Genomic DNA, 26,346 nt, shown 5'->3' with positions numbered 1-26,346 from the left:
GGGCAGGGTCGATGGGGAGGTTGCGGCACCACCCCCTGTCACACACAGAGCAGGGCCAATCATGGGGTTGGGGCGCTGCCCCCTGTCACGCACAGAGCAGGGCCCATCAGGGGGTTGGGGCGCCGCCCTCTATCACCCACAGAGCAGGGCTGATCAGGGGGTTGGGGTGCCGCCACTCTCACACTCAGGGCAGGGCCGATGGAGAGGTTATGGCTCTACCCCGTCACACACAGAGCAGGGCCCGTGGGGGGGTGGGGGGGGGAAGGTTGGGGCGCCGCACCCTGTCACACACAGAGCAGGGCCGATCAGGGGGTTGGGGCGCTGCACCCTGTCACACACAGAGCCGCAGGGTGATCAGGGGGTTTGGGTGCTGCCCCCTGTCACGCTGATCCCGGTGCTGGGAGGCATATTACCCTTTTACTGTATAGGATAGAGGCCTGGTGCATGGTTGGGTGCCAGCTGGTTTGCCCTGAAGGGTGTCCTGGATCAGGGTGGGGGTCCCCACTGGGGTGCCTGGCCAGCCTGGGTGAGGGGATGATGGCTGTTTGCAGCTGGTCACACATCCTTCAGGGTGGGGGTCCCCACTGGGGTACCTGGCCAGCCTTGGTGAGGGGATGATGGCTGTTTGCAGCTGGTCACACACCCTTCAGGGTGGGAGTCCCCACTGGGGTGCCTGGCCAGTCTGGGTGAGGAGCTGAGGGCTGTTTTCAGGCTGGGGGTGACTGAAGCTCTTAACCGCTCCTTTTTTTCTTTTTTTTCTTTTTTATTCTGTGCCAGCTTTAGCTTTGAGGCCTGGCTCCAGCTCTTAGGCCTCCGCTGCTGAAAGTAGGTTTCTGGCCTTTGCTTACAATGTTGCGATCCTGCTGGCTGAAGCCCGGCAGGTTTCTGGGGTTTTGTTTAGCTTCTATGTTTGTTACATAGTTGCTTGCAGCTGAGAGGCCTGCAGCGGCAGGCGGGGAATATTGGAGTCCTCCGTCACTGAAGCAAGCAAGCCTCATGTTAGTTTCAAGCTGCCTGGCTGCCGGCCGCCATCTTGGCTGACAGTTAATTTGCATATTGCCCTGATTAGCCAATGGGAAGGGTAGCGGTCGTACGCCAATTACCATGTTTCTCTTTTATTAGATAGGATTTGACATCATGAATGGAATGTTACTCGAAATACGAATGCTAAAAGTGCTTCTGGTAAGATTTCTGAAGGAAATGTTATTAGGACGGGGAAGAAAGGTGGTCCCTGTTATAACATGGCTGAATAATTATTCCACTTTTAAGTGGAAAATAGGACTAGTAAGCATTGAATTCTTGGATAGTTAGCTGAGGAAATTATCAAGCATAGTGTGGAATTTGCACTCCTGATTTTTTCTTGCTTATAGTAAAATATGAGAAGAAATTGATAGATTCAGGAAGGAATTGTTGAGCAAAAAGGAACCAGAACTTGATAATTTGGAAAATTCTCATCCTGTTGCAAAAAATGTTAATGGCATGCTCCGGAAAGAATTCGAGGGTGTGGCTGGACAAACTTTTGCTGGAGCGATTAGGCATGTGACTCAGGGATCAGATTAACCGTCTTAGCAGAAGTCAGGCACAGAGATGGGGCTATAAGTATGTATTTTCACTTGATTTTGCCCTTTTTACAATAATCTCCAGTGAGGATGTCAAATAATAACTAATATTTATTAAGCAATTATCATATGCCAGGTACTATTTTAACTTACAAATACTTTATATACATTTCTTAATATTTATAACCCATTTAATATGGGAAACTGAAGCACAAAGTGGAATGAAAAGACACATATAGCACTATTTAAATAAAGCATAAATTACAGTTTTCAGTGCTAGTGCTGTCTTAACTCTACTTCTTTCATTAGCTTGAGTAAAACATGGGATCTGAATATTTTGTGAACTGTTTCAGACTGTTTCTTCTGAAATCTCAATCCACAGCAACAATTGTTAAAACTCCATGTTGTGTCTAAAGCTATTTTAATTTTTTTTTTTTTTGCTTTTTTATTCTTATAGCATATAGCTGCATTACATCTTTTACTGTTTGAGCCTTTGAGCCTATTCATTATAAAGACACTTTATTCTTAGAGAATCTGTTCTTTTATGCGTGGCATCATATTACTTGATTACCTACAGAATAGTAATATCTTTAGATTTAGGAAAATGCATTGGTAGGCACATTTAAGATACGGACATGTTCTCCAGAATAGCATTCTAGTATAAAAGTCTTACAGTGTAATGTGGCTAATAGCTTTCTTTAAGTGTAATTTCATTTGCAATTACAGATTAAACAAAAGTTTCTTTGGCCATAATATGCTTCTTCAGTCCCTTCTTGAATTACATTTATAGCATTTATAACATTGTATCTTTGAGAAAATGTTTTATGTAATTGTAAATATATAAATACCAAATCCTAAAGAGCCTACAAATTATTTTCTATGGGGAGGCAGCGCATTTTAGTGGTTTTATGCATGAATTCTGGAAAACACATTATTTAGATAAAATCTTAGTTCTACTTCTTAATAGTGTGTAGTATTGTGAAAATCACTTACTGCCTTGTTTTTTTCATCCATAAAAGTAGGGCTGCCTTCATGTGGCTACAGTGTGCTGGAGCTGGAAGAAGTTCCCTCACCTGCTCTCCCAGCAGGTAGTGTTGGCTGTTGGCTGAGGAGACTTAGTTCTCTTCCTGTGACATCTCATCCTGCAATAGCTAGCTAGAATGGCCTTATTACATGCCCTTTGGGACAGTGCTTCATGATGGCCAGGAGGAAGCTGCAAGTCTCTCAAGGACTAGGCCCTGGATCTCAGTAACATCATTTCTACTGCATTGTGTAGGTCAAAGCATGTCAAGTGGCCAGCCCAGGTTCAAGGGGATGGAGAAATAGACTCCACCGATAGAAGGTGGTTGCCGCAAAGAGGAATACATACTACAGGGATGGGAGGAATTTGTCACCATTAAGCAGTCTTTCACTTGGGGTCTGTATTGAGGGCTAGGTAACCCCAATTGAAGACATCAGCTGAATCAAGCAATAAAGAGAAAAAATAGGTCTACCTTATAGGGTTGTGTTGATATTAATAAGATCACACATTAATAAGAAAAAATAGGTCTACTTTATAGAGTTGTGTTGATATTAATAAGAAATGTACCTAGCCCAATGTCTGGCATATAACTCCTCATCAAATGTGAATGACAACAACGATGATAATGGTACCATGATTATGAGAGCACTGAGGAATTGAGTCAGTGATGGTTGTGGTGTGGGAGGTGATATGATCAATATATTTGAAAGATTGACTTAGTTCCTTTTAATAGGGCAACATGCTCAGGGAAGAGAATGGAAAACAGATCAATTAGGAGGCTACTACAGTAGTCCAGATGTAAGGTTATAAAGAGTGAATGAAATGGACAGATATTAAAAACATTTCAAAGAAGAAATGACTAGTCTTTTTAACTGACTTAATATGATGAAAGAAAAAATTTAAAGAGGAGAGGACGAAGAGGCACAGCAAATTATGATATTGCTTAGTCCACTTTGTAAAATGCCCAAGTCAAGTCTTAATGGTAATTAATACTTACATTATTTAGGGATTACCTAGCAGTAGAACATGAGCCAAATCTGGCTCTCAGTGTCATCTGATTTATAATTCTGTAAACTCATTGTGAAGTGGATGAGTATAACATATGTTTCAGAACCTAAATAAACAAACCTTAAATCATTGCTTTAAACTTGTGTGGTCCTTGATTATTTTTTTATAGCCCATGCTCCTTTATGTGGTGTATAAAGGAGAAATATTTGAAAGAATAACAGATATTCCCCATCTTTCTTACCTACTGAAACTGATTGGTAGTAGCTGTTGGCCACCTGAAGCTCTGCTTGAGAAAGATGTTGGTATCGGGTTTGGGGGAGGGCTATGATTAATTATTAATGTTTGCCATAAATGAGGAAGGACTAATAACAGACGTGCTATATTATTTGCTATTCATGGACTAAGGTGTCACATCAACATTAACATGTTAAAATGACATTTACTTTCTCTGTTATTTAGAAAGTAATTTATAAATACATAAATGAGTGCAGTGATTTATTGATCACTTGCATATGCAATGCAGGAGTTGCTTAGAAAATAGGAATAATATATTTTTACTGTCTTAAAGATCTTAGGGAACACTTTGTAAAGAATATGGTTATCTAATTACTATGGTGTACACCTGAAACTAATATTGAATGTAAACTGTATTTGAAAAATACTAAAATTTAAAAAAAGTCTGAAGGAAACTAAGCCAGTACTAGTTTGAATACTGCTTAATATTTTTCTAAAACCATTTGTTAAAGTTAATGATAAAAAAATAGAACACCTAAATAGTTCATAACCATTTAAAAAAATTGAATCTATATTTAAATTCTCAAAAGAAAACTTGAGATTCAGATGACTTAACTGAATTGAACAGTGAATGCCACTGAGTAATCTCAAGGAAAATATATTTCAATCCTATGCAAACTTGAAGAAAAGAAATTGAGTCTAGCATACTCTTTATATAAACAGGGATAGTTTTGAAAAGGAAAATTTTAGGTTGTCTCTGTTCTTAATGGATGCCAAAATTCTAAACAAAATGGTAACAACTAAACCCAGCAATATATAAAAACAACAACAACACATGAAATTTGGCAAAGTTGGTTTCATACCAGGGATGCATGATTGTTTTAACATTGAAAAATAAGTTAGTTTACTACTTAGGTAAAAGTGAGTATGTAGATAAGATTAATTGATTATCTCTAAATAGTACAGAAAACACAATTTGATAATATTGTCTTTTCATGATAAAAACTCTGGAATTGAAAGTAACTTTTTTCTCCCACTCTGGCAAAGAGTATAGTATGAATTTGTTCATCCTTATGTGCACCAAACTCCTCTACTGTACTGGATGCAGGGGACTCAGGGATGAGGAACTCATCCCCTTCCTTCCAGGAATATGAATGACACCCAAGTGAGTGTCTAGCTTGCTGGGGTGAAACCATTCAACTACTGATTTTAAATAGTAATTTTTTAGGAACTCCTCAAATATTTGGAAAATAAACGCATGAATGAACTTTGACTTAAGAAAACATTTGTCCCTCCCCCCCATCCTTCCTCCTCTTTGGCAAATAACATCTTGTTCTCTATATTTATTGGTCTGTTTTTGTTTTACTTATTCATTTGTTGTTGTTTTTTAGATTTCACATGTAAGTGAAATAATATGGTATTTGTCTTTCTCTGTCTGACTTACTTTACTTAGCATAATACCCTCTTAGGCCAGTCTATGCTGTCATAGAGCATAAGATTTCATCCTTGTTCATGGCTGCGTAATATTCCATTATATATATGTATTATACCTTCTTTACTCATCTATTAGTGGACACTTAGGTTGTTTCCATGTTTTGGCTGTTGTTAAGTAATCTTGCAATGAACGTAGGGTTACATATATCTTTTTGAATTAGTGTCTTTATTTTCTTTGGATAAATACCCAGATGTGGAATTTCTATATCATATGGCAGTTCTATTTTTAATTTTAGGAGGAATCTCCATACTATTTTACATAGTGGCTACACCAGTTTACATATATAACACTTATGTTTCTTCTATTGCTGAATCCAACTTGCTAATATTTTATTGAGAATTTTTTACATATATGTTCATTATGGATATTGGCCTATAAATTTTTTTTTATAATGTCTTTGTCTGGTTTTTATATCAGGTTAATGCTGGCTTCAAGTAATGAGTTTGAAAGAGTTTGTTTTTTTGTCTTCAGTCTTTTTTGAAATATTTTATGAAGGTGTTCTTTAAGTGTTTGGTAGAATTCACCTGTGAAGCTGTCTGGCCCTGGACTTTTATTTGCTGGGAGTTTTATTACTGCTTCAATTTCATTGCTAATAATTTGTTTAGGTTTTCTTTTTTTTTTTTTTTTTCCTGATTCAGTCTTAGAAGGTTATATGTATCTAGAAATTTATCTTTTTCTTCCTAGACTTTTGAATTTGTTGGCATATGATTATAGTTTTCATTAATTATTATATTTCTGTGATGTTGGTTGTAACTTATCTTTCATTTATTTTGGCTCTCTTTTTCTTGATGAGTTTCGCCAAAGGTTTGTCAATTTAACAATTTAGTTTCATTTGTCTTTTCTATTTTTTTTTCTTTAATCCTTACCCGGGGATATGTTTTTTATTGATATTTTTTAGAGAGAGGGAAAGGAAGAGAGAGAGAAAAACATCAATTGGTTTGCCTCCTGTATGTGCTCCGACTGGGTATTGAACTACACTCCAACTAACTGAGCCACTGGGACAGGGCTGTTTTTTAATTTGGAATTTTTCTTGTTTCCTGAGGTAGTCCTGTAAATCTATGAACCTCCCTCAAAGAACTACTTTTCCTGCATTGAAAGAAAAGTAACTTTGTTAATCTTATTTTTTAAAGGGTATCTACAAAAGTGTATGTTAAACATCACACTTAATGGTGAATTCTGAAGGCTTTTCCTTTCAGGTTGGGAGTGACACAGGATTCCCACTGTGGTCATTTGTATTCCACCATTTACTGCAAGGAAATCCAGCACAGTTGGACAAACAATAAAAGATGTATAGTTTATAATGGAAGCATCAAAATGGTCATTTGTAGGTTGTATTTTGTAGGAAATCCAAGATAATAAACACATGAATTATTTGATTTCATAATCAGTTTATAAAATTATTTTCCAGAAAAAAAGTATAATTAATTTTTAAAGATACGATTAACAATATTTTCAAAATTTATGAAGTACTTTGTACTATGTCTAGCTAGAGGTGTACAGATCTGTTACAGAAATAAGACTTGATTGAGAGGAATTAAAGAACATCTAGATAAGTGGTACATATATTCGTAAATGGGAATGCTATAATGCAAGAAGTCAATTCTTTTCATATTGACTCATAGCTTTAATACATTGCCTATTAAAATCTCAAAAAGTGGTTTTGTGTATTTGTGTAGTGGGGTTTTTGGTTTGTTTTGGAATGTGACAAATTCTTTAAAAATTTTATATGGCAATACAAAAGTTTAAATGTAGTTGTGACAATGTCAAGGAATATATTGGGAGGACTTGTTCTACCAGATTTTAAAGCTATAGGAGGTAAGACAATGTCGTATTGGTGCAGGGCTAGAAGAATAATCGGTGAAAGCTTAGAGAGCTCAGAGATAGACCCAGTATATAATGGACACTTGGTTTAAGAAGATGGTAGTACAGAGCAGTCAGGAAAGGATACTCTTAATTTAATGGTGATAGTAAAATTGGTTATTCATATGGGAAAAAATACAATAGGATCTCTATCCCTTGCCATGTACAATATCCATCCAGAGGTGGATTATAGAATTAAATATAAAAGGAAACATTAAAAAGCATTTTAGAAGGTACCTCAGAATATATGATGATCTCAAAGTAGAAAAATAGTTTAATAAACCATAAAGCTATGAAATTAACTACATTAAAATGAAGAATTTCTGTTCAAGTCAGTGAAGCATAAGCAGCTACACGGGCAAAGGTATTTGCCACATACATAACCAACATAGAACTCAGTCATAATATGAAGAATTACTAAAACAGAAAAATGTCAACCAGTTTAAAATGAGCAAAAGATTTGAACATGCCACGTTCATAAAAAAGAGACTGTGCCCATCCAACAAATATAAAAAAGTGGCCACCTCGTTGGTTATTTGAAAAACTTAAGATTAAAAGAACAAGATGCTATCTTACACCCACTAGATTAGAAAATTATTAAAAATAAAATATCAAGTATTGCTGTGGATGTAGAGCAGTGGTAACAGTGCTGGTGGGCGAGTTATTGCCAAGCATGTTGGTAAATAGTTTGGTATTTTCTAGTAAAGTTGAAAATAAACATACTTGTAGTTTAAGAATATGCTTCTAGAACAGCCGTGGGCAAACTACGGCCCATGGGCCGGATCCAGCCCGTTTGAAATGAATAAAACTATTGAAAAAAAAGACCGTACCCTTTTATGTAATGATGTTTACTTTGAATTTATATTAGTTCACACAAACACTCCATCCATGCTTTTGTTCCGGCCCTCCGGTCCAGTTTAAGAACCCATTGTGGCCCTCGAGTCAAAAAGTTTGCCCACCCCTGTTCTAGAATGATACCCTAGAACAGTGTGTGACTTTGTGTATCAGCAGGACATGTATATTAATGTTCAGGGAAGCACTGTTTATAATAGCTTCAAACTGTAAAGAATCCAGTTTGAATTATTCATATAACTATAATTATATGAACTTGTAATATATTCATATAATGAAATTGTATGAATGTATACAGAAACATGCAACAACATGGATAAATTCCATTTACAGGCATACCTTGTTTTGTGCTGCACTTTATTTCATTTCACAGGTGTTGCATTTTTTTAACAAATTGAAGGTAAGGCCCTCCAACAGCAAAGAAATTAAAAAATAGGACTTACTGAAGCTGGTTAGCATGTTTAGCAATAAAGTATTTTTTAATTAAGGTATATACATTTTTTTCTTTTATAGACATAGTGCTATTGCATACTTAGTAGACTACAATATAGTGTAAATGTAACTTTTACATGCACTGGAAAATAAAAATATTTGTGTGACTCAGTTTATTGTGATACTTGCCTTATTGTAGTGGTCTGGATCTAAACCCACAATATTTCCCAGGTATGCCTGTATATCCCTCCAAAATTTAAAAACACTTATACACACATGTTCATAACATCACTATCCACAATAACCAAAAGGTGGAAATAGTCTAAATGTTAATCATTAATTTGTAAGCAAATAGTGGTATATACATACATTGGAATATTATTCAGCCATAAAAGAATGAAGTACTAATACATGTTACAGTCTGGATGAACTTCAGAGACATTGTGCTAAGTGAAAAAGGTCAGACATAAAAGGTCACATATTTTATAATTCCATTTATAAGAAATATTCAGAATAGATGAATCCATAATGAGAGATTGGTGGTTGCCAGGGGCTGGGGATGTGAGGTAGTAGGAAGAAATTGCTTATTGGGTAAGGAGTTTTACTTTGGAGTGATAAAACATTTTTTGAACTAGATAGACATGATGGTTGCACAACATTGTAAATTGACTAAAGGTCACTGGATTGTTAACTTTAAAGTGGTTAATTTTATGTAACGTGAATTTCACCTCAATTAGTTACTTTTTAAATGTGAATTGATTTATGATATAAAATAATTGCAACATTTCTTGTAAAGCAAAAACTATAAATAACCCAAATGTTCATCAATAGGAACTGGTTGAATACATTCGAGTATCCATACACTGGAATCTATAAAAAAGAATTAGGGAGCTCTATACAAACTAATGTGAAAAGGTGTGTAAGATGTATCGTTTACTAGGGAAAAAAACCAAGACATAGAACAGTTCATGTTACTATTTGTGTTAAAATATGGGGGCAAATTTCACACATACTACTGAGTAATGGAATTGGGGTGTCATATGGTAATTGTTTAACTTTTTTGAGGAATCACTAAACTGTTTTCCACACCAGTTAAATATTTTAAATTCCCATCAGCAGTGTATGAGGTTCCCAAAATTTCTATAGCACTTGTTATTCCTTAGCAACACTTGTTATTTCCTGGGCTTTTATTTTTATTGCAGACATCCTAGTGGGTGTGATGTGGTACCGCATTGTGGTTTTGATTTGCATTTCCCTAATGACCCATGATACTAAGCATATTTTCATGTGCTTGTTGGCCATTTGTATATCTTGTTTTGAGAAATGTCTGTTCAAGTCCTTTGCTTATTTTTTAACTGGGTTGTTTGCCTTTTATTGAGATGAGTTCTTTATATATTCTTGATATGTAGAAAAATCCATTCCTTTAGGTTTTCTTTTTAGATTCTGATGTTTTTAATGCACAAGTTTTTAATTTTGATGAAGTCCAATTGTCTATTATTTGTTTTGTTTTTTGTGTGTGTGTGTGCTTTTGGTGCCATAACTAAGACTCCATTGCTTAATTCAAGATAGTGAAGATTTGCCTCTGTTTTCTACTAAGATATGTATGGCTGTAAGCTCTCATACTTAAGTCGCTGATTCATTTTGAGTTAATTTTTATTTATGGTGTTAGGTAAGAGTTCAACTTCATTTTTCTGTTTCCTAATTGTGAATATCCGGTTGTCCCAGCACCATTTGTTAAGACTATTTTCCCTCTTTGAATGGTCCTGGCGCCACTGTTATCAATATTTATAAAAGGAAACATTTACGTCAAGAAGGTCTCTTGATCAAAAAGTACAACAAAGAAAGCGAAAAGAAGCTCAGCCAGGGAGCGACATACAGAACACAAAATGATTTGAAACTTTCTAGAGTGTGTAAAGTGAACTTAAAAATCAATAAGTAAAAGACATCTCAATAAAAAAAATCATCAAAATATGTATTTCCCCAAAGAAGGAAAAGTGAATGGCCAATTACAGGTCTGAAAGGGTGCTCAACTCGAATAGTAAACGGCAATGCAGATTTTAACCATGAGATACTATTTGCATGCTCTGAGATTGGCAGAAATAAGACTTATGTTGGCATAAATCTGAAGCAGTGGGAACTAAGATCTGCTCTGTTGTAGTGTCAGTTACAACTACTTTGTAAAAAAAAATATATCTAGTCAAGTTGATTGTGTGCGTTCATGTATTTGTATAACTTAGTAATTCCATGTCTATCAGTGTACTCCAAAGAAATTTTTACACCCACGTGTCAGGACAAAAACACAGGAGTGGACAAACGTAGGCTTATGCAAGTAATATTTATTTATTATTGTATTATTTACACATAAACTGTAGACCTACTTTTGCTCATCCCTATAATAATGATATTCACACTAGTGTTCTCCATAATAATAAAAAAACTAGAAACAATGTAGATATTTATAAACAATGAGAATTGAATACACATAATATTGAGGAATAAAGCAGGAAAATATAATTAACATTCTGTCTATATACATTTTAAACCATAGGTTTAAGTAGTAAATTATCTAGGATTACTTAGACTTATTAAGGAAAGCTATAAAGAAAATCAAAGAAGTGATAAAATTCAGGATAGCAGTTACTCCGGGAAGTGGAAAGAAAAATATGATTAAGGAGGCACACTGTATTAGTGAAATATACAGGTTTAGCTGCATTTGACAAAACCGCACATAGTGACATAAACAAGATACAAGTTTCTTTCTTTGTCTTGTAACAGATTGAAAATGTTCTAGACATGACAGCCATGCTAATCCTGTGGTTACCTAGGAGCCAGGCTCTCCTGCCTATTTGATGTTTTGAGCATTACCCTCCTCCACGTGGTTACAGTGGCTCCCACCACAGCTCTGTTACAAGTAGCAAGGGGAGAATAACGATCACTTCCTGAACTGCACGTGACTTCTCTTCATGGTCTTCTGGCTAGAATTTAGTAATTTTTAGGTGCAAGGAAGCTTAGCAAATGTGCCCAGCAAAATATCAGAAGTTTTGAACAGGGTGACAGCGCATTTATCAGGATGAAAGTAGCAATCTCTTTTACAGGCTTGTGTGGGTGGTGTAAGAGGCAAAAGGCATCAAAGTTATTGATACTGTTCTATTTCTTAAAGTAGGATGGTGAGTATAGGCATTTTTTTAAAGTTATTTAATGCCTTTCCTATTTTCTTTTGCATATATGAAATGTTTCATTGTTAAAGTTAAAAAATTTAGTGGATATTTTTCAGGATTTTACTTGAATTTTATGCAGCATATGGTATTATTGATCACATCCTCTAGACATTTGCATTTTTATTGGCGAGAATCTCCTGGTTTTTCTCTTATTTCTCCATCTATTCCTTTTCAGCCTCCTGGGCTTCACTTTCTCTGCAGGGGGAAAAAAAGGCCTTTTCCTAGATGCCCCTCACTTGTCTCCATAATTATTTAGGATAGTTTCAAATTGGCTAATGGGTTTCCTGGATTTGGAAAAATTTCAAGAGAAAACTAATTATATGGTAAATATTCAGATTTTATTAATTTTTATTTATAATGCTCTAGCCATATATGGAAAAAGAGAGGTTAGCACATTTTTTCTTTGTAATTTCAAGTAAATGTTCCTTATACCTTTCTGGGCTACATCATAAAAGAGCAAATAATTTTAATTAATCAAAAGTACAAATGCATCTTGTAAGGCTAGAAACAGCAACTGTTCCCATAAGTTTATACATATTATATAATTAGAATAATACTTGGAAATGACTCACATTCTTATTCATGTATCCACATGTATCCAATGTACTAGACCACCCAGAAAAATGATTGCATTTCCTAGCCTTCCTTGCAGGTAGGTGTGACTATCTGATTTAAGTCATGGCCAAATGGAATGTAAACAGAAGTCATTATGTAATACATTTTAGCATATATTAACAGGTACTGATTTTCTCCAATGAAATAGTCTCAGACATACACACATTTGAAGTTTTATTCACTTCAAATATTTTTTAATTAAATAGGATAGAATTCAGTTGGTCAGCATTCAAGTTTCAACCATAGGTCAGGGATGGTGTCGGGTTCTGGGAATACAAAATTAAATATTATAGTCTCACTTTCATGGAGCTAATGGTCCAGGGGAAATCTAGCTGATTGCTATGGTAGGATATGCCCAGTTGCTGTGGGAACACAAGAGAAAATTTCAGTGGGCCAGGAAGTTCAAACTCAAGAAAGTTCAAACCTAATAAAAAAATGTTTTAAAATAGCATCTAAGGGTCTCAGTTATTATACGCATTTTAAATATCAGTTACTTGAAAAAACAAAATGAGCCCTAATGTTATTGTCAAAAATATAGGCAAGAGTGAGGAAAGGAACACAAGTGACCTTTATTAATTTTTAAAATATTTTCTTTATTTTATAGATTTCCCCCATTGGTTGTATAGTAATTTTATAACCATAAAAATAATTTTAAAATTCAGGATTTAACCCAGATATGTCCAGGATGGGGCAAAAGTATGTTTATAGTTGTTCATATGGAAAATATAATAATAAATAATAATACAAGAATAAACTATTTTGTATACTCAAAACTATAAACCTATTTTTGCCCCATCCTATATTTCTTAATGTAGCAACATAACTTTTTTGATTTAGTAACATGGTTTTCTTGAGATTCCTGGACTCAACTCTTTATCTCAAGAAACTAAAATTCTTGTAACATATTGCATGTTTCCCACATACCTTTTTAAGTGTTTTATTTTAAATAAATTTTACTTAAACATGTAAAATACTCTTAGTACTTCACTGTTTTTCCAGTGTAAATATTGTCTGTTACTAGAATTTAAGGCAGAGACTCCAGCTTCATTCATTAGTTGTAATAGGTTGCAAGGAGGAAGCATATACTCAGTTCTTAATCTTAATATAGTCCCTGCTCACCATCAGAATTCTTCCTGTAAATGGATTGTAACCATTTTCTTTTCACCCAAAGTTTCTCAAACTCATTTCTGAGATTTTATAAGATGGAAGAAAGACCCATTTTTCATAGACAATGCTCTTTCTTCATTTTGAAAAACTGAAAATGGACTAGTCAAATCTCATCACATTCATGGCCTTAAGTAATTTCTCTCACTCTATGTCATTTTAAAGGTCTTTCTCCCAATAAAGTCAATAAAAAGGAGAAAAAAAACCCCCCACACACAAATAAAGGTCTTTCTCCATGGTGACTGAAGCCAGGACTTCTTCCTCTGTTATTCAGATACTCAATTATAACTGTTACGTTCTCTCTGGTTCAGTTTTCAAGAAAAAAAAAATGAAGTCTTTAAATTATTTTTTTTCCCTTGCAGACTTTGCCTTCAAAAGAAACATTTTTAAATACTGCACAAATGCCTTGCCTGCAGTCAGCTTCAACTTGGAGTAGCTGTGAACACAATTCAAAGTCTGAAATATTAAGCGAACATGTATCAGAGTTAGACTCTTCTTTCCATTCTGTTCTATCATTGCCATCAGGTAAGCCACTTTATAACGAAATTTCTGAGTAACTGAATATTTTCTATGGTAAAATCTAATCCTATAAATAAAATGAATCTATAAAAGGAATCAATAGGTTTTAATCTGTAAAAGATTCATTTTGTGATTCATAATACTAGTAAACTAAGTAATGTAAAAGCTGACTTCTTCATAAAAGGTTGCATCTGATTTATAATGGTTTTTCCTTCAAGTAATGAAATGCAAAGGTTGTGGGGGTGGAGTGGAATGATCTTAAAAAGAATCAGTCAGATTTGGCTGTGTTTTTTTTTTTTTTTTTAATATATTTTTTATTGATTAAGATATTACATATGTGTCCTTGTCCCCATGTTACCCTCTACCCCCCCCCCCCCCCCCCGTTGTCCCTGTCCATTGGTTAGGCCTATATGCCTGCATGTAAGTCCTTTGGTTGATCTTTCCCCCTTACCCCCACCCTCCCCTACCCTCCCTCCAAAGCCCGACAGTCCAATCAATGCCTCTCCGTCTCTGGATCAGTCCTTGTTCATCAGTTTATGTTGTTCATTATATTCCACAAATGAGTGAGATCATGTGGTATTTATCCGCTCTCCAGTTCCATCCATGCTGTGGCAAATGGTAAGAGTTCCTTTTTCTTCTTCCTCTTCTTAAAGAATACCTTTCAGCATTTCATATAATGCTGGTTTGGTGGTGATGAACTCCTTTAGCTTTTTCTTATCTGTGAAGCTCTTTATCTGACCTTCTATTCTGAATGATAGCTTTGCTGGATAAAGTAATCTTGGTTGCAGGTTCATGCTATTCATCACTTTGAATATTTCTTGCCACTCTCTTCTGGCCTGCATGGTTTCTGTTGAGAAATCAGCTGACAGTCGTATGGGTACTCCCTTGTAGGTAACTGTGTTTCTTTTTCTTGCTGCCTTTAAGATTCTTTTTGTCTTTTGCTCTTGGCATTTTAATTATGATGTGTCTTGGTGTGGTCCTCTTTGGATTCCTTTTGTTTGGGGTTCTCTGCGCTTCCTGGACTTGTAAGTCTATTTCTTTCACCAGGTAGGGGAAGTTTTCTGTCATTATTTCTTCAAATAGGTTTTCAATATCTTGCCCTCTCTCTTCTTCTGGTACCCCTATAATTCTGATGTTGGTACTCTTGAAGTTGTCCCAGAGGCTCCTTACACTATCTTCATATTTTTGGAATCTCTTTTCTTTTTTCTTTTTCGGTTGGGTATTTTTTGTTTCTTTGTATTTCAAATCTTTGACTTGATTCTTGGGATCCTCTTGTCTGCTGTTGGATCTCTGTAAATTATTCTTTATTTCAGTCAGTGTATGCTTAATTTCTAGTTGGTCCTTTTTCATGTCCTCCAGGGTCTCACTATACTTATTGAGGGACTCATTAAATTTATTGGTGGTTTCCATAAAATTCTTGAAAAACCTTATAAACGTGGTCTTGAACTCTATATCCAGTCGTTTGCTTTCCTCCATTTCTGCCATTTGTGACCTGTTTCTTTGTCTCCACATTTTGGCTGCTTCCCTGTGTTGATAGAGTGGCTTTGTGTGCTAGGTGTCCTGTAGGGCCCAGTGGCTCAGCCTCCCCAGTTACCTGAGGTAGCTATGCCTTGGTTGTTGTAGGATCACTGGGAGGAATTGACCTCCAGGCCAATTGGCAGTGAGAATCAGCTGTGTCTGCAGTGGGAGAACTTCTGTGTTGGAGACACCCTTCTGGGGCAAGACTTGCTTCAGTGGGGCTTTGGTGCTCACTGAGTCTGCGCCCTGAGTGTGTCCCTTATGGATCTGAGGAGTTGTGATCTGGATGGTCCCCCTCTGACCACTGGGTACAGTGGCTCTTGGATCTAAGGAGGTGCTAATTTAGCCTCTGCCTGAGGTTACACAGCAGGAACTACGAAGAGAACTGCAGATTCCCCTTCCTTTTTTGGCCCTGATGAGGCTCAGCTGTGAAGCACTGCAAGCCGCTTTGGGGTCTTGGGCCTTCTCTTGGAAGTTCTGGGTCTGTCTGGCCAGGCTGCAGTTAGGTATTTACAGGTTACAAAGGGCCGGGACATTCATATGCAAAAGCCTCTGCTGCAGCCTGGGTGGGGCGGGGTCTCAAGGAATCAAAGGGCGGAGCAAGCAGCTATGGCGGAGCCTCAGCCCTGCCCTAAGGAGTTGCGAGTCTCAGTGTCCCGGTAACGGCTGCAAGCACCTCTGAGGGAAAGCCGCCCTCAAGTTCGCCCGCTGCCAAACAGTCCAGTTTCTCCCCGTATGAGTCCTGGGTCCCCAGAGACTTCCCGGAACCGGAGTTCAGAGCCGTCGGGAGCTTGTGACTCCCTCCGGGTTCAAAATGACAGCCGCGCCCTCAGGTGCCAGCCCTTTTCCGGGCGCGTGAGCCCCCTACCTCTGCACTTTACTTCCGCAGCTCCTCTGGCTCTCAGTGTGCTTTTCTTTCCTTCTAGTTGTAGAATTTACACTCAGCCAGCCTTCCTGTAGTTCTGGATGATGTCCGTTTTGTGTTTTTGACGTATTTCAATTGTTGTGGGAGGCAGCAGTTTCCCCGTGTTTATCTATGCCGCCATCTTAGTTTCTCTCTTGGCTGTGTTTTATTAAAGACTTTCAGATACATTTGTTCTCATCTGTGAATATTTATAATTTTGTTCCTTTTATGTCCTATTTTAGTTGTTCATCATTAGCATTTGTTTAAGACATATAACCAGTAATTCCAAAATACTACTAATTTGTTTTGAAAGAGTATTCTGCTACTTGAGAAAGTTGTGACTTTTTAAACCTTTGCTTATTTTTCTAAGGCTTTGTGCTAATCATAGAAAGGAAGCAATTTTACTGAACCTGTATGATTGATGTTCACTAAAGATAGTTTTTTTAAAAACGTTATTTTTCCAGATGTGCCTCTTCATTTTCACTTTGAAACATTGTTGAAAGCGACTGAAATAAAAGGAGATCTTGCTGAAAATAAATTTGTAGGAGACTGTATCATATCTCCATCCCCTGGTATGTTACTTACAAATCTTGTACTTTCTATATATCTTTTATATCTTTCATATGCTTATTACTTTTGCTTTCAGTGGAAATAAAATTTAACAAAGGAATAAATGTAAATTCTTAATTTTTAATATTAACTTTTCACAAATTAGACACACACATACACACAAGAAAATACATGGGAGTAATCCTAACAAGAAATGTGGTACTTATTGAAAGAAAATTATGAAATATTATTGATAAATATTAAAGGGAATTTAAATAAATATGGATAAATAGCATTCCTGGATAGTAAGATTAATAAGGATATCATATCAGTTCTCCCTGTTGGTTTAAATGTTTAATGCAGTGTAACTTGGAGTTCTAATACAAATTGTTTAACTTAACCAAATAACTGTGAAGCCCATTGGGAAAAATAAATAAGGAAATAGAAAAGGAATTGCTGGAAAAGGATTGAGAAAGTCTGGCACAACCACATATGGAAATATGGCAGAAACCTGTAATAGTTTAGATTCTATTTGGCTTACATTTAGGGAAGTAGATCCATGAAGCCAAATAACAGCTCATACTTTACTATATGAGAAGAGAAAATGGAGACCTATTCATTGAAGAGTATTGTTAGTCTTTTGGGAAAAACTTTGCACAGTCATTTCACCCCATGTATCAGAATAAATTCTAGCTGGTTCAAAAATTTTAAATAACTAAAATTATAAAACTTGAAAAATTAGAATGAAATGTTGTAAGTACTCTGAATGGGGGTGGAAACGTTGTCTATGCTTGCAAGTAATCAGAAAAAAAATCAGTACATTTTTACTATCTGCAGAGCTAAAATCTCAATATCAAAAAGTCATATAAAATGTTTTACTTCTAAAGAAGTTTATTTCCATGGGAAATAACCATCTACTTCAAAAACTCAAGAACCAACTGAATGCCTGTTGGAATTGAAGTTTTGAAGGTAGTAGATTTTAAAATCAATTTCTAAAACCTGGTAGCTTTTACAAATACCAGTAATAATGAGTCAGGCTATGTAAAGGAATTTTATCCTAGACACACTGACAATCAAAATATAACACTTCTAGGATTAAACTTAACAAGGACCTCCTGAAGAAACCAAGAGTTTACTGAGGAACATGAGTACGTGCCTATTATGAAAAGAAATACTCCATTCCTGTCAAGACAGTTTTAACTTAAGATGCCATTTTCCCCAAAATCAATTTATATGTAGTTCTAAACAGAATTACAGAGGTATTCTTCTTTTGAAAGTTTTTCTGAAGTTTATCTCAGAGAGAAAATACTGAATAGCCAGTAAAAATTTTAAAAGATTAATAAGGAGGTGTTAGATAACAAAATGTATTATCCTATCTAATAAAAGACAAAAAGGGTAATTAACCGTGCCTCCACTACGCTTCCCATTGGCTAATCAATGAGATATGCAAATTAACTGCCAACAAAGATGGCGGCTGGCAGCCACGCAGCTGAAGCGAACAGGAGGCTTGCTTGCTCCAGTGATGGAGGAAGCCAAGGTTCCCTGCCTGCCGTGGCCCGGCTCTAAGCTCCAAAAGCAACAGCTCCAAAAGCAACAAAGTTTCAATTATAGAAGCCAAACAAACCCCAGATACCTGCTTTCAGCCAGCCCGGGCCTCAGAGCTGGGAGCGCCAGTGAAGGCAACAGAGTTTCAATTATAGAAGGTAAATCCCAGAATAGAAAAAAGAAAACAAGGAGAGGCTGGGAGCTTCAGTCGCAGGCCAGTGTGAAAACGGCCCTCAGCCCCTCACCCAGACTGGCCAGGCACCCCAGAGGGGACACCCCCGCCCTAAAGGGGGTGTGGCCAGCCTAAAAATAGCCCTCAGCCCCTCATCCAGGCTGGCCAGGCACCCCAGTGGGGACCCCCACCCTGAAGGGGGTGTGACCAGCTGCAAACAGCCATCAGCCCCTCACCCAGGCTGGCTAGGCACCTAAGCGGGACCCCCCACCCTGATCCGGGACACCCTTCAGGGCAAACCAGCTGGCCCCCACCTGTGCACCAGGCCTCTATCCTATATAGTAAAAGGGTAATAGGCAAACTGACCCTAACAGCAGAAAGACTGGGAATGACTGGTCACTATGACACACACTGACCACCAGGGGGCAGATGCTCAATGCAGGAGCTGCCCTCTGGTGGTCAGTGTGCTCCCACATGGGGGAGCTCTGCTCAGCCACAAGCCAGGCTGATGGCTGCCAGTACAGCGGTGGTGGTGGGAGCCTCTCCTGCCTCCTCAGCAGCACTAAGGATGTCCGACTGTGGCTTAGGTCTGCTCCCCGCTGGCAAGTGGACATCCCTCAAGGGCTGCTGGGCTGCCAGAGGGATGTCTGATTGCCAGCTTAGGCCCAATCCCCGGGTAAGCAGGCCTACGCCAGCAGGTGGTCATCCTCCAAGAGGTCCCAGACTGCGAGAGGGCACAGGCCGGGCTGAGGGACCCCCCCTCCGCCCAAGTGCACAAATTTTTGTACACCGGGCCTTTAGTAAATCTATAATGATTAAAATATTGTGGTGCTAATGGAAACCAGAACAAGGAAATTATATAAAAGGCCTAGAGACAGACCAAAGGTTTATTATACAATATGATGGTATTTCCTATCAGTGTGAAAAGGATGGCTTAGTCAATAAATAATAACAATAAGCAATTCTGAGGAGGGATTTTTTTATATGTTAGTACTGGTTGGAGGGCTTTATATTTGTTTGCTTTAATCTGTACAACCCTGTAAAGCAAGTGCTGGATCCAACCCCAGCAGGTCCAGGGGTCCCCAAAGGTGTGGACGGAGTCGGCGAAGAAGGAATGACATGGAGGCAGCATTCAGTTCATCAGCAGCCTAGCCAGGATCTCTAGCCAAGTTCTGGTCAGGATCTCCAGCGAAGTTCTGGTTAGGATCTCCAGCCAGGTTCTGTGTCCATGTTCTCTTGCTAGGTTCTCCAGCCAGGTTCTCCAGGTTCTCCAGCCAGGTTCTGTAGCCATGTTCCCTCGCTAGGTTCTCCAGCCAGGTTCTGTCCAGGTTATCCAGCCAGGTTCAGTAGCCAGGTTCTAGTCAGGTTCTCTTGCCAATTTCTGTAGTCAGGTTCAGTCCAGGATCTTTTGCCATGTTCTCTCGCTAGGTTCTGTCTCTAGGTTCTGAGGCCAGTTTTTGTCCAGGATCTTTTGCCACGTTCTCTCCAGCGAAGTTCTTCTGTCTCTAGGTTCTGTGTAGGTTCTGTGTCCAGGTTCTGTATAGGTTCTGTGTAGGTTCTGTGTCTATGTTCTGTGTCTAGGTTCTGTGTCTAGTTTCTGTTCCCTGTTATCTTGTTACATCTGTGCCGGGAGCCGGTCCATGCTTGCTGTTTCAAGGGACCTGGCATATATGGCATACTGTTCTTAATATGTTTGCTCACCTTCTTGGCACTATGTGTTTTAACCAAGGTCTCTGAGAAAGGTTGTTTCCCCAGGTAGGGATTTTCCCCTGAAGTTAGGGAGGGAATAAAACCTCTTAACTAAGTGCCAGGCGGGTAATTAATCACTTTAACTGTGAACAATCATGCTTAAGCTACATAATCTTTACTCCCTGGAATGGAGATAAGAAATGCCCTAACCTTTGTAATAGAGATTGATAGGATTGAATCAACTGGTATAAATACAGTTGTAACAAGACAGCAAGTCACAGAACTTAGAACACAGAACTTAGAATACGGAACCAAGAGAGACAGAACCTAGGCACAGAACCTACACAGAACGTTCTCTAGAGACAGAAGAACTTCGCTGGAGAGAACATGGCAAAAGATCCTGGATTGAACCTGACTACAGAAATTGGCAAGAGAACCTGACTAGAACCTGATGACTGAACCTGGCTGGAGAACCTAGCAAGGGAACATGGCTACAGAACCTGGCTGGAGAACCTAGCGAGAGAACATGGACACAGAACCTGGCTGGAGATCCTAAGCAGAACCTCTCTGGAGATCCAGACCAGAACTTGGCTGGAGATCCTGGCTGGAGATCCTGGCTAGGCTGCTGATCAACTGAACTCCGTCTCCGTGTCATTCCTTCTTCGCCGACTCCATCCACACCTTTGGGGACCCCTGGACCTGCTGGGGTTGGACTCCGGCATCTGGCGCCCGAACAGGGACCCTTAGGTAAGCCCCCCATTCCCCTAGGCAAGCGCCCCGCACTCGGGACGGATAGGACTCCACTGTAGGAAGAGGGTGGATAGTCTTCACTGACTCCGTCTACACCTTTGGGAACCCCTGGAAAAGGATTCCCCTAGGAAGCCCCCCCCCCCATTGAGAACCCCCACACTCGGGACGGATAGGACTCCACCAGGGTGCTACAGACCCCTCTATAGAGGATAAGTAGGGTAAGAAGGTGGATAGTACAGAACTTAGATTGAGAAGATGTGCCATACTGAGTCCAAAGAAAGAAGACTCTGTATTGATCTTTAGATTAAGAAGATGTGCCATACTGGGTCTAAAGAAATAAGACTCTGTATTGATCTTTTAACACATATGCTTGCTAGCAGAGGAATTAAGGTTACTCCCAGTCAGACAGAACGTTTTATACAAGAAGTATGTCCATGCTTTTCTGAGGAAGGAAAGGTAAATGTAAAGGCATGGGAGGAGGTAGGCCCAAGGAGCCTTATCCTTAACCCCACTGCAGCCTTTCCACCCTGGGAAAGTGCAGGATTGGAAAGCTCTCCCTGGGGTGATAGATCAGGACTCAGGTAATAGCGGAAAGCGCCAATCCTACTCTTAAAATGGATACAAGAGAGCATTTGGGTTTTTTTTTTTTTTTAATGCCTGCTTTTAAAAAATAAAAAAGGGGGAATTTGCCGGGAGCCGGTCCATGCTTGCTGTTTCAAGGGACCTGGCATATATGGCATACTGTTCTTAATATGTTTGCTCACCTTCTTGGCACTATGTGTTTTAACCAAGGTCTCTGAGAAAGGTTGTTTCCCCAGGTAGGGATTTTCCCCTGAAGTTAGGGAGGGAATAAAACCTCTTAACTAAGTGCCAGGCGGGTAATTAATCACTTTAACTGTGAACAATCATGCTTAAGCTACATAATCTTTACTCCCTGGAATGGAGATAAGAAATGCCCTAACCTTTGTAATAGAGATTGATAGGATTGAATCAACTGGTATAAATACAGTTGTAACAAGACAGCAAGTCACAGAACTTAGAACACAGAACTTAGAATACGGAACCAAGAGAGACAGAACCTAGGCACAGAACCTACACAGAACGTTCTCTAGAGACAGAAGAACTTCGCTGGAGAGAACATGGCAAAAGATCCTGGATTGAACCTGACTACAGAAATTGGCAAGAGAACCTGACTAGAACCTGATGACTGAACCTGGCTGGAGAACCTAGCAAGGGAACATGGCTACAGAACCTGGCTGGAGAACCTAGCAAGAGAACATGGACACAGAACCTGGCTGGAGATCCTAAGCAGAACCTCTCTGGAGATCCAGACCAGAACTTGGCTGGAGATCCTGGCTAGGCTGCTGATCAACTGAACTCCGTCTCCGTGTCATTCCTTCTTCGCCGACTCCATCCACACCTTTGGGGACCCCTGGACCTGCTGGGGTTGGACTCCGGCACATCTGTATTTATACCAGTTGATTCCAATCCTATCAATCTCTATTCCAAAGGTTAGGGCGTTTCTTATCTCCATTCCAGGGAGTAAAGATTATGTAGCTTAAGCATGATTGTTCATAGTTAAAGTGATTAATTACCTGCCTGGCACTTAGTTAAGGGGTTTTATTCCCTCCCTAACTTCAGGGGAAAATCCCTACCTGGGGAAACAACCTTTCTCAGAGAGGTGACCTTGGTTAAAACACATAGTGCCAAGAAGGTGAGCAAACATATTAAGAACAGTATGCCATATATGCCAGGTCCCTTGAAACAGCAAGGATGGACTGGCTCCTGGCAAGCAAGCGTTATTTTTCTCCATGTCTAACTTTACCCAGATCACAGGTGAGTAGTGGTAGAGCCAGGATTCAAATCCAAGCAGTCTGGCTCAGAGCTCATGCTTTAAGCAACTCAGTTTCTTCTATAATTAGTTGCATTAAATAATGACTTTTGGGAAAAGATAAAATGAGATCTCTGCCGTACACAGCATATTAAAACAAATTTAAGATGGATAAACATTAAAATACATTCCAAGTGAATTAAAGACTTAAATGTTAAAAACTGTCTTATGAGTTAGAAACATTAGGTGTATTCAGTGACTGCTTATGTGCCAGACTACTTTGTCTGGTTACATTAATAAATTTAAACAGTATAAACATCAATTATTGTAAGAATGTAGGTAAAATAGGACTCTCATATATTTGAGGTATTATTAAGAATTGACACAACCTATTGGGAAGTATTGTGCATTATATTAAAAGACCTTTAAAGTATGTATTTTTTAAATAAGACCATGGAGGGGGGAAAAGAACCTATTGGTATACTTGCTCACAATAAAATACTAAATGTTAACTCTGTATTCTGATCCAATAAATCCATTTACAAGAACCTAGTCTAATCCTAAATATGAAATACTTAATATATTTTGTTAATAAAAAAATTGGAAACAACTTGAAGAGCATAATAGGGATATGGTTAACATAGTGGAATATACAGCTTTCAAAAATATCTTAAGTTTATATATGGGTGGAAACATTTATCAAAGAATGTTAAGTGATGTAAAAGGACAAAAATGTTTTACTTCTAAGTATGGTACAGTTATAACCATGTAAAAATGTTACTTTTTATCATGCAAATGCAGCATGTGGGCCTTTTTGGATCCTGATTTGAACTCAGCTCTATACCCACACACACCCACCCAACACAAGCACAATTCTTGAGACAGAGAAATTTGAACATGGATTGGATGTTGGCTATTAATGAATTGTTAATTTTGTTATATGTAATAATGCATGTTATTACATAAATACACACACTTTATGAGATATTGAAGTTGACATATGTGTACATATGTCAGGGATTTGCTTTAAAATACTCTTAGCAAAAAATGGTGGGGAGAGTTGAAACAAGATCGGTTACTAATTTATAATTTGTTGATGCTGAATGATAGTTCATTATCCTATTTTCCTTTTTTTTGGAAAATTTTGTACAGTAAAGGTTAAAGAAAAAACAATGAAAGCACTAGGGACAAGGAACAATGGTCTATGCCAGGGGTGGGCAAACTTTTTGACTCGAGGGCCACAATGGGTTCTTAAACTGGACAGGAGGGCCGGAACAAAAGCATGGATGGAGTGTTTGTGTGAACTAATGTAAATTCAAAGTAAACATCATTACATAAAAGGGTACGGTGTTTTTTTTTTTTTAGTTTTATTCATTTCAAATGGGCAGGATCCAGCCCGTGGGCCGTAGTTTGCCCACGGCTGGTCTATGCTTAGGAACAAAAGAATAAAAAAATAATGGGAAATACAGGTTATGTTCTGTTTGTTTTTTGTTTTTCATGATATAATTCTATTCCTTAGAATTAATCCTAAGACTAAACTTTTTTAAAAATAGGAAAAATGCATGCATGAAATGATTATTTTAAGAATGTCCATAATAGAAATAACATCATGACAACAAGCTCTAACAGCCAGAGAATAATTAAATTATATTGTCTCTAATCAGAGGAATGTTAGGCTACCATCTGGAAAAATAACAATGAAGAGTGAGTTATCAGATAAAAAATGTAATTACACATCTATCCAAATAAAAATTATTACATTTGAAATATGGAATTATTGAAAGGAAATATACAAAAATAAAATTATATGCTATTAGGTGAGATGAGATGACTTATTCTAATGTTGCTCTTTTACCTAACTTTTACAAAGTCGGGCAGTGTAAATGTGTTAGGCACAGAATTAATGTCTCAATAATGTAATGACATGTTAATAATTGGAAATTAAGAGCTAAGAATAGGACATTTGAGTTGAATGCTGTATTAGGAAAATCAGTGAAGGAATCTTTGTATTCCAATCTCTCCTCCCCTACCACTCCCAACCCAAATAGTTAAGCAGTAATTGGGTTTCATCCTACAGTGGGGCCTTGATTTACGAGTGTCCCGACTAATGAGTTTTTTGAGATACCAGCTGTTTGCATTGAGTTGATAGAGTAATTTGAGTTAACGAGCTCCTTAAAGAGCTCGGTCTCGGAAGGAATTAAACTCGTAAGTCAAGGCCCCACTGTATGTAAGTGTCTTAAGTAGCTAGTCATCAATTTTTCTTTTACTGTTAGTGATTTCTAGAGAATTAAGTAAAACTAGAATTCATTTATTGAGTACCTACTCTGTGCCAGGTAGACTGTTAAGTGCTGAAGAATCAAAGGTGAATCAGGAAATCAAATTATAATGTGATAGGGGAAAGCAGACACAAATAATTGAGATGATAGGCACATCTAAAAATATTCCAAAAAGAAGGAGTGTATAACTCTGCCTAGAGGAAGAAAGGTTAAGGGTGATGGGAAAAAGGCAAGAGGAACGGCAGTAAGATAGTGATGCTTTACTTAACTGGAACTTAGAGGAAGGAAAGTACTCAAATCATTGCTTCTCAAACTTTAATGTGAAGATTACTTGGGGATATTGATAGAATGTAGATTCTGATTCAGTAATTCTAGAATGGGGTCTGAGATTCTGTATTTCTAACAAGGTCCCAGGTGATTGAAATGCTTTTAGCCTATATCGAGTAACAAAATTTTAAAATGGAAACAAACATGTGACTTGTCATGGAGCCATGTAAGAGTGTGATGTGTTCATGCATTTGTGTAGGGTGAATTGTGTGAAGGTAAGTAGAGAGATGTTTATGTTTGCCAGAATTTGGATTTATCCTGGGCTGTCTACAATAGTTGGCCACTGTGACAGCACTGCTTACTTCAAGTAACAAGGAAGTAGAGAAAAGACAAATTGTAGTGGGTTGAAGAGTGAATAGATTAGTGGCCATTTGTGAGAAAATAACAGAAAAATCCCATTTAAGTGCCTGTATACATCAGAATATTCAGTCATGAAAGATAAGAATATGGAACGGTTTCAGATCCAAAAGAACTTGAGACCTGAACTAAATGCAGAGTGATCAGAATTTTCTATAAGAATATCATAGGAATAATTGGTGAAATCTGAATATGGTTTATAGTTAACTAACAACATTAATTTCTTGATTTTGATCAGTGTGAATATGTTAAGAGAATGCCTGTTTTTGGAAAATACATTTGGACATATAGGGACATTCTGTCAGTAACTTAATTTCATTGGAGTTCAGGAAGATAAAGCAAATGTGATAAATGTTAACATTTTGGGGAATCTCAGTAAAGGGTATATTGGACTTCTTTGTACTATTGCCAAGTTTTCTGTGAATCTGAAATTATGTCAAATTAAAGTCTG

At 37.8% G+C, this 26,346-nt stretch overlaps 1 protein-coding gene and 1 long non-coding RNA gene across 9 annotated transcripts in view; both read left to right on the top strand.

Moving 5' to 3' along the window:
- Nucleotides 1-26,346, top strand: part of KANSL1L (KAT8 regulatory NSL complex subunit 1 like) — a 108,242-nt gene that overhangs the window by 66,891 nt on the left and 15,005 nt on the right. For 7 of the 8 annotated variants that reach the window (XM_036319071.1, XM_036319068.1, XM_036319069.1 and 4 more), the window contains exons 7-8: nucleotides 13,821-13,983; nucleotides 16,864-16,971. In XM_036319071.1, coding sequence (XP_036174964.1) covers nucleotides 13,821-13,983; nucleotides 16,864-16,971 — 271 coding nt within the window. The remainder of the gene's footprint in view (nucleotides 1-13,820; nucleotides 13,984-16,863; nucleotides 16,972-26,346) is intronic. The other variant, XM_036319070.1, reaches the window with a different exon arrangement.
- LOC118661263 lies at nucleotides 1,050-3,727 on the top strand. The gene is made up of 2 exons (XR_004969240.1): nucleotides 1,050-1,182; nucleotides 2,579-3,727. It is a non-coding gene; the product is annotated as an uncharacterized LOC118661263 (long non-coding RNA).

This window comes from Myotis myotis, unplaced genomic scaffold (genome assembly GCF_014108235.1).
Source record: "Myotis myotis isolate mMyoMyo1 unplaced genomic scaffold, mMyoMyo1.p scaffold_m19_p_8, whole genome shotgun sequence".
Classification (NCBI taxonomy): domain Eukaryota; kingdom Metazoa; phylum Chordata; class Mammalia; order Chiroptera; family Vespertilionidae; genus Myotis; species Myotis myotis.
This window is presented reverse-complemented; position numbering and strand designations above follow the sequence as displayed.